The 7,270-nt window shown below is 37.6% G+C and overlaps 1 protein-coding gene across 1 annotated transcript; it reads right to left on the bottom strand.

The window, feature by feature from the left end:
- Positions 1-346: 346 nt before the first annotated feature.
- LOC139317037 (vitelline membrane outer layer protein 1-like) lies at positions 347-2,011 on the bottom strand. The gene is made up of 3 exons (XM_070943946.1): positions 1,838-2,011; positions 1,442-1,536; positions 347-638 (listed from the first exon to the last, which is right to left on the bottom strand). The coding sequence occupies exons 1-3, from the start codon at positions 2,006-2,008 to the stop codon at positions 347-349; spliced, it is 558 nt and encodes a 185-aa protein (XP_070800047.1). The 5' UTR covers positions 2,009-2,011.
- Between the last annotated feature and the right edge of the window lie 5,259 nt (positions 2,012-7,270).

Raw genomic sequence — 7,270 nt, 5'->3', positions numbered from 1 at the left:
CTGCAGAAGCTTATTGAAATAAAGGAACAGCTTTGAAGATGCAAGGTAATTTTAATTGCATACAAGCAAGCAGTAATATGGTATTGTACTTTGGTGCTGTGACTTGGATCAAAATGATGAGAGGGAAGACAGTCAATCACTTGCAATGCTTGAGGTTTCTGCTACCTGCCTTATGCCTTCTCAATCTGGACTGTTTTGAACACCTGGGGGGACGGCGGTTACTTTGTACTAGCATGTTATGCACAAACACACTCTATATTGTTAAGTTAATATTTAACTATAATTAACAGCCTTTGAGAATGTATAGCAAAAGTATGTTTGTAGATGAGGAAACATGTATCAACCATTAACAGCAGAAAAAAACCACATCATTGAGTGCTGTATCATCACCAACTCCCTGTGCATCCTCTACCCTTGTTCTCATCCCACATATGCCACCTGAGAGGCAGCGGTGGCTCCATGGACCCCATTCACCCCAGGTCAGGCCAAAGCCCATCAGGCCACTACCATCACTGCAGGTGAACTGGATGTTGTTAGCTGCTGTATCATCACCCTCTCCTTGACTTGGTTCCACTCTCAAAGAAAAAGAAACCAAGTAACCTGTGAGGCAGACTTGGTTTTTAGTCCAGGTTCCCCACCTGCCAAACAAGAGAAAGATGGATAAGCATCACTTTATCATGTAAATTAAACACATGTCATCAGTCCCAGAGATTCAGGCACAAAGCTAAAATCTTGGGCTAGGAACCAAGTTAAAGTCTACTTTTTGCTATCATTACATAATTCTGGGTCAAAATTTGATAGCCAACCTAATTCTTTGAGCTATTGTAGAAAAAAAAGTTGGAAAAAGAGGTCTTGTGCCTGCTCCTAAGAAAAATATGATAAAGAATATATCCCTTGATCTCTTTTTCCCAAGACTTCTCCTAATCCCACGATGGCGAACATAGGTTCGCCATCATGGCGAACGGGTACCACAGGTGGCACACAGAGCCATATCTGTGGGCATGCAAGCATTGCCGTAGCTCAGCTCCAGCGCACATGCGTGCACTGGCCAGCTGATTTTTGGGCCTTCCAGTCCCATCGGAAGTTGGGAAATGGGCTGTTTCCAGCCTCCAGAGGGCCTCTGGGGGGGGAGGCCATTTTCACCCTCCCCAGAGAAGAACAATGGAAAGGAGCAAAAAAAATACACATACAATGGCCCACAAACTATTTGCTACACCACTGCACCACTCAGGAACACAAAAAACTCTGATCCAAGTCTCTGCATCAGGTATTCATTCAGAGAGGCGATTAAACAACCCTTTCAGTGCCTTCCTCTTCTGAGATCAGCCACGTTGATTTTCAGGATTGGGTAGCATTGAACTAAGCACTTGTCAAGTTGTCATCTCCTCTCCCAAACTTCATGACAAGAAAATGCAATACAATAAGAAAGTCAGTTACTCACGCTCCAACTTTAGACTCAATTACTGTGCCATCAGTACAGAACAGGCGGATTCCATTCAAAGCTGTATCATCACCTGCATATTGTTTTTCTTCCACCTAAAAAAATATGACCCTGATAAAGTTCTAGATCAGCCTTTCTTCCCTTGCAGTCCTTCAGATTCCAATTCTCAGAAATGCCAACATTTACCCATAAACATTGGACAAAGCATTGGATCAAGCTTAGATCTGCCACACAATATTCCACACAAAACTCAATGACTTTCTTTAATTAGAGAATCAAAGAGAGTTAAGCATCAACACAGTTACTTCTTGATTGCCTTTCTTGAAAGATAAGCTAAAGAACTAATTTCAGGAGAATATTCAGAAGTGAAGGAGCATCTGAAAAATATTTTTTTACCTTCAGGGAGAAGCCATGAGCATAGCCTTTATCACAAAATGTATTTTGGCCCCAGGTACCCCAGGTACCCCCATATGGCACGCTGAGCACATATGTATACTTTCGGGCTTCGGTATTCCACAGGCAGCAGGAGATAGTCAAGAGAAGAGTGGTGCTAGCAGAGAGATCCATGGAAACCAGTCTCCTTCTTGAAACAGAAAAGTCTTCAGATATTGCAATGTCCTAGAAATGGGAAATCAATCATAAAATATCCGCAGTACCAGCCTCATGAAATCATGTTTTCCAGGTTTTTTTATTTTGTACCTTTGCATCAGCCTTAATTCCAAGGAACTGTCTGGATTTGATCCTCAGTTTTCTTGGGAAGATTTCAGAAAGTATTTGTCACTGCCTCCTTCTGCCTAGAGCTGAGATAGAGGGACCTAAGACATGACTCAGTCCTCAGCCTGGTGTCTTAACCAATACACCAAACTGGCCTCTACAATCAGCAGCTTAGAGGATTTATGGCTTATAGCAAAAAAACAGAGTGAGGGGAGCAGGGAACTCAAATACATAATTTTCTGAATCTTGCACAAACTTTAATTCCTATAAAATTAGCCTGAGTCAACAAGGTATGTTGAGAAACCATTTCCATAATTTGCATAATTTCTTGCAAGTCAAAATGCATTTCTTTCTTGTATTAATGAAGCGAATTTATATATAATATTAATTTATAACATGTAACATATAACAAAACATTATTATTATTATTATTATTATTATTAATAATAATAATAATAATAATAATAATAATAATAACAGCATTAATAATAAACACTACAATAAGTAAAATCAAAAAGTGGTAAATACATAATCACTGGGTGATTTTGAGACAGTCCCTCTCACCTCAAGATTCTTACCAAGACCATTGAAAAAAGAATGAGGAAAGGGGTATTAGATAAGCCATTAGGAGCTCCTGAATGGAAGAAGTAGAACTAAATAAATAATCTGCCTGGCCTTTATCTGAGTAAATCCTGCTTTTGGACTCTATGAAAATGCCTATTAATTCTAGAAGGCCAGTTTGCCTTCTGAGGCATTGATTGTATTGGCATTAGTCTTGCCCACAAGGCCATCACTTTGCACAAAGGGGAATCTTTGCCAAGCCAATCATTTTGCAAGTGTGCCCATTAAATGTTTTCAACATTCCAAATTGGCACACTCACCAAAAGATTGTCTCTTGCTCCTTCAATGTTTTTTTTCTCCTTTCTTACTCTGTAGCTTTTCTCTTTCACAGTCTATAGACTCTTCAGCTTTTGCTTTGCCTTAATTTCTCAGTCTCTTCCTCCTTCTGAAATGTGAAGGCATCTCTCACTTGACTGCTCTCTGCAGCTATACTTACCGTCTTCCTGCAGTTAATTTTCCTACAGCCAGAATGGGAAAGACTTTAAATGGAACAACTGTTTGTAGGCAGGACAGAAGTAGGGGCAGGGACATGAAACCTGAGTAACTTCTGTTGCCTTCCTTGGATGGAGCCAGGAAATGTTTAAAAAATGATTGTGGTTGCTATCTGAAAATAAGGTCTAGTTTATTTGCATTTTGCTCTAGTCCACTGGATGCTTAGCTGATGCTTGGTTTAATTACGTTTATTAAAGATTCTGAACTATAAAAACTATAAAAAGAAATGTTTCAGTAGCCATGGGCCACAATTTAACATTAGGAAGGGGAGAGACCATATTTAGCATGGTAGCAATGATGATGATGAAGAAGAAGATGATGATGATGAAAGAAGAAGGAAGGAAGGAAGGAAGGAAGGAAGGAAGGAAGGAAGGAAGGAAGGAAGGAAGGAAGGAAGGAAGGAAGGAAGGAGGAGGAGGAGGAGGAGGAGGAGGAGGAGGAGGAGGAGGAGGAGGAGGAGGAATAGAATTGAGGCCATTACTTCTGAAAAAGAACTTGGGGGTATTTTTTAAAAGTGGTGTCTATTCTAGATGTTTATTGTTTGTTGTATTGTGAGAACTCAGACTATTAATTTCACTCATTAAATTGTGCATAAGGTGATCACACACAGAGGTTTTATATATTTCCACCCTTAAAATAACAGGAAGTGCTAATTTGTAATGATTACCAACTATTAAAAAGGCAGCTTTTAGCTTCTTTCTCATGTTTTCTTATTTACCAAGACTGGGCTCACATTTTGCTAATAGTCATATGTTTCCTCCAAGGTCATCTCTGCACAGGTAGGTAGAACGTTTATATTTATTGCACATTAAACGGCTTTTGGAATTTTGTGACTGCGAAGAGTCCTTTTACCTGTAAGTAGATAAGTGAAAGGGTTAGGATTAATGTCTCCCCATTGGACAATTCCCATGGTACTGTGGTTTCTCGCGACATATCTTTACAGCCATGGCAGGAGGATCATCTGAGAACACCTATAAGATGGGATTTAATACTGCTTATACTAGAGAATCTTAAAGGGAGGACAAGATCTACAGTTTGCTAGTCACAAAGCCCATTTTGGGCCTTGATAGCCTCCCACAGCACTCTGGCAGCCGAAATGGGGCACGGGGCGGGGGGGGTTCACTAGCAGAGGCACTGCGGACCAGTCCTTTGCTATTTGTAGGCCTTCAGTTTGACATCCCTGGGATAAATTAAATCTATGTAATGTAGAAAAATAGACTTGACTTTCCCGGGTCTTCTCTTTGAAAGTTCACAAATAATGGCTATAATCAGATTGTCAGATTATGAAATCCAAATATATCAATCTGAGAGGAAGAAGAGTGACAACATTGGAATACCTTGATTTCCAATCTGATAAATTTAAATGACAACAGCTAAACCATTGCTCTGTCTATTCCCAGGTTTCTCTTTGTTCTTCTTAGTCTGGCATTGGAAATCGAAATTAGCCTCATAAATTTGCCATGAACTAAGTTGCATATACATTTTTGGGGTTGTCCTGTTGAACTCTGACATTTGAGGATGCCCGTTTAATTTCATCCCTTTCTCACTACCTTGATAATTTCAAAACCAAAATGGAAAAGAAGCTTGCATCAATTCTTTAAATGAAGATTCAGCTACAGTATCATTGCCACCCAAGAATCTATGCTAGTCAGTGATGTGTCTTACAACAGAACAAAAACATGGTTTTAATTTATCTAATGAAGAATTGAGAGCCAGTTTGGTATAAAGGCAACAAAACAGAAGTATAGAATACAGCAAAGGTCCTGACATTCCCTAATTAAAATTCTACTGGATAGATACCTTCAGTACAAACTATCAAGACTAAATTATTGAGGGAGCATCTACAGTCATCCTTACTACAGACCTAAGTGACCTCCATTGTAATAGGAGTAATCTAATTTTGATTGGATCAATGGCGCCCTCTCTTGGACAGCATAGATAATTATAATTGTTCATACATATTTAGATTAATGTAATGTATTCTATGTGAAGTATCAATAAGCTTCCTCTGAAAGCTGCTCAAATGTCGGATATGCTATACTAAACATATTTATTTATTTATTTATTTATTTATTTATTTATTTATTTATTTATTTGATTTGATTTGATTTGATTTGATTTGATTTGTATGCCGCCCTATCTCCATAGGACTCAGGGCGGCTCACAACAATTAAAATCAAACCAGATAAAAACATATTAAAATACAAATTAAACATATGTTAAAACTCATTAAAATAATCAAACCCCATCAGTCCAGGCTGGGTGATTTAAACAGCCATGTCTTTAGTTCGCGGCGGAAAGTGCAAAGGTCAGGGATGTACAGATATATACAGATAAATTCATATGGGATTAAGCTAACAAGCATCTAGTAATACAGTTTTTGGTCTTAAAACTCGCAAATGATAAAACTATGCTAATGGATTTTCTTAACAGTAGAGAAGGAATTAGCTATTAGAGGGACAGCAGAGGTCAGTAATATTGTGTAGTGGGCTTCAGTAGCCAAGAACCAGTCCAGCATAGCTACAACAGCATTTATTGACTCAAAACTGGAACTGAGAAACAGCAGCCAAATGTCTGTAATTTATACTCTGGGCCCACAGTGTCTTAACCAATCATAATGCTTGAAAAACCGGCCCAAATATGAATGTTCAAAGTTTCCCTCCAAAACAATTGGAGCTAACAGTGAGGGTCATCTAACAGTTTCACTTTAGCAGGGTTTAACACAACTATACGTATACATTCAATAATGTATACATAACAAGTATACATATATGGAGTCAAGGATTACTTGCCTATAGTTTTTGAAATAAGCCACAATTTGTTGGATTCATATAATTGTTTTTTGGTTTTTTTGGAAATTTTTTATTTTTTTAAAATCAAAACAAAACATAAAAACATTATTATTCCAAACAATTACAGACAGTGTGTCAATCGGTGACATTTTTGTGCTCTTCCTCTCTTCAGTTTATCACTAAACATCCCCACTTGTTTCCATGAAAGTTTTTTCCGCCTAACTTATTTCAACAACCATTCATTTCATAATTATCTCCAAATCTTATTCTCCATCCATTGGTAAAATAACTCCCATATCGAATAATATTGTCTGCCTTCCTGCTCTCTTATTTCAAATGTCAATTTACTCATTTCAGCACATTCCATCATTTTCTTAATAATTTCTTCATCATTAGGTATCTTTTCTCCTTTCCAATTTTTAGCAAATACAATTCTAGCGGCTGTCAAAAGATTCACAATGAAGTATTGCAGTTCTTTATTATATATCTCTGGTAGGATCCCTAATAAAAATATTTCTGGTTTAAAATCTATATGTCTCTTATCATATTTTCCAACCACATGTGTATCTTAGTCCAATATCTCCTTGCTTGTGCACATGACCACCACATGTGGTAATATGATCCTGGGGTCTGATGACATTTCCAACATTTCTCCGATTTGTTCTGGAACATTCTGGCTATCCTCGTCGGGGGTAGATGCCACCTGTAAAACATCTTATACAAATTCTCCTTATATGCTGTAGACATTGTCATTTTGTAGTTATGTGACCACAATTTTTGCCATTTATCTAAATCAATACCATAACCAAAATTCTTCCCCCATGCTATCATTGATTCTTTAACTTATTCTTCTTCCAGTTTTGCCCCTAATAAATAGCCATATAGCTTTTTAATTACACGGTCATCAGAATCCATTAGAATCTTATCTAAGTTAGTCAAGCCATTATAAAAACCTTCTTGTTTAAGATCTTCTCGATATCTAGAAAGTATTTGCATATATGAAAACCAATCCATTTTACATCCCTGATCTTCTATATCCTGCTTTAATTTAAGTTCACCCTTTTCATCCAATAATTCCTTATATTTTATAATTTGTTCCCTTTTAAATGTCACTGGGTATGAAAATGCTTCAATTGTAGATACCCAGACTGGAATCTTTAAATAATGATATTTTTTAACCTTCTCCCAATTCAACCATAAAGCTTCACGT

The sequence above is a fragment of the Pituophis catenifer genome, unplaced genomic scaffold (assembly GCF_029215685.1).
Source record: "Pituophis catenifer annectens isolate HBS135680 unplaced genomic scaffold, rPitCat1.0.hap2 SCAF_4, whole genome shotgun sequence".
Taxonomy (NCBI): domain Eukaryota; kingdom Metazoa; phylum Chordata; class Lepidosauria; order Squamata; family Colubridae; genus Pituophis; species Pituophis catenifer.
This window is presented reverse-complemented; position numbering and strand designations above follow the sequence as displayed.

Coding starts and splice junctions, on each gene's coding strand:
- LOC139317037 (XM_070943946.1), bottom strand. CDS start 2,008: ATGGATCTCTCTGCTAGCACCACTCTTCTCTTGACTATCTCCTGCTGC. Junction 1,537..1,837: donor CTCATGGCTTCTCCCTGAAG/GTAAAAAAATAT, acceptor ATATTTTTTTAG/GTGGAAGAAAAACAATATGC. Junction 639..1,441: donor ATTGAGTCTAAAGTTGGAGC/GTGAGTAACTGA, acceptor CTTGTTTGGCAG/GTGGGGAACCTGGACTAAAA.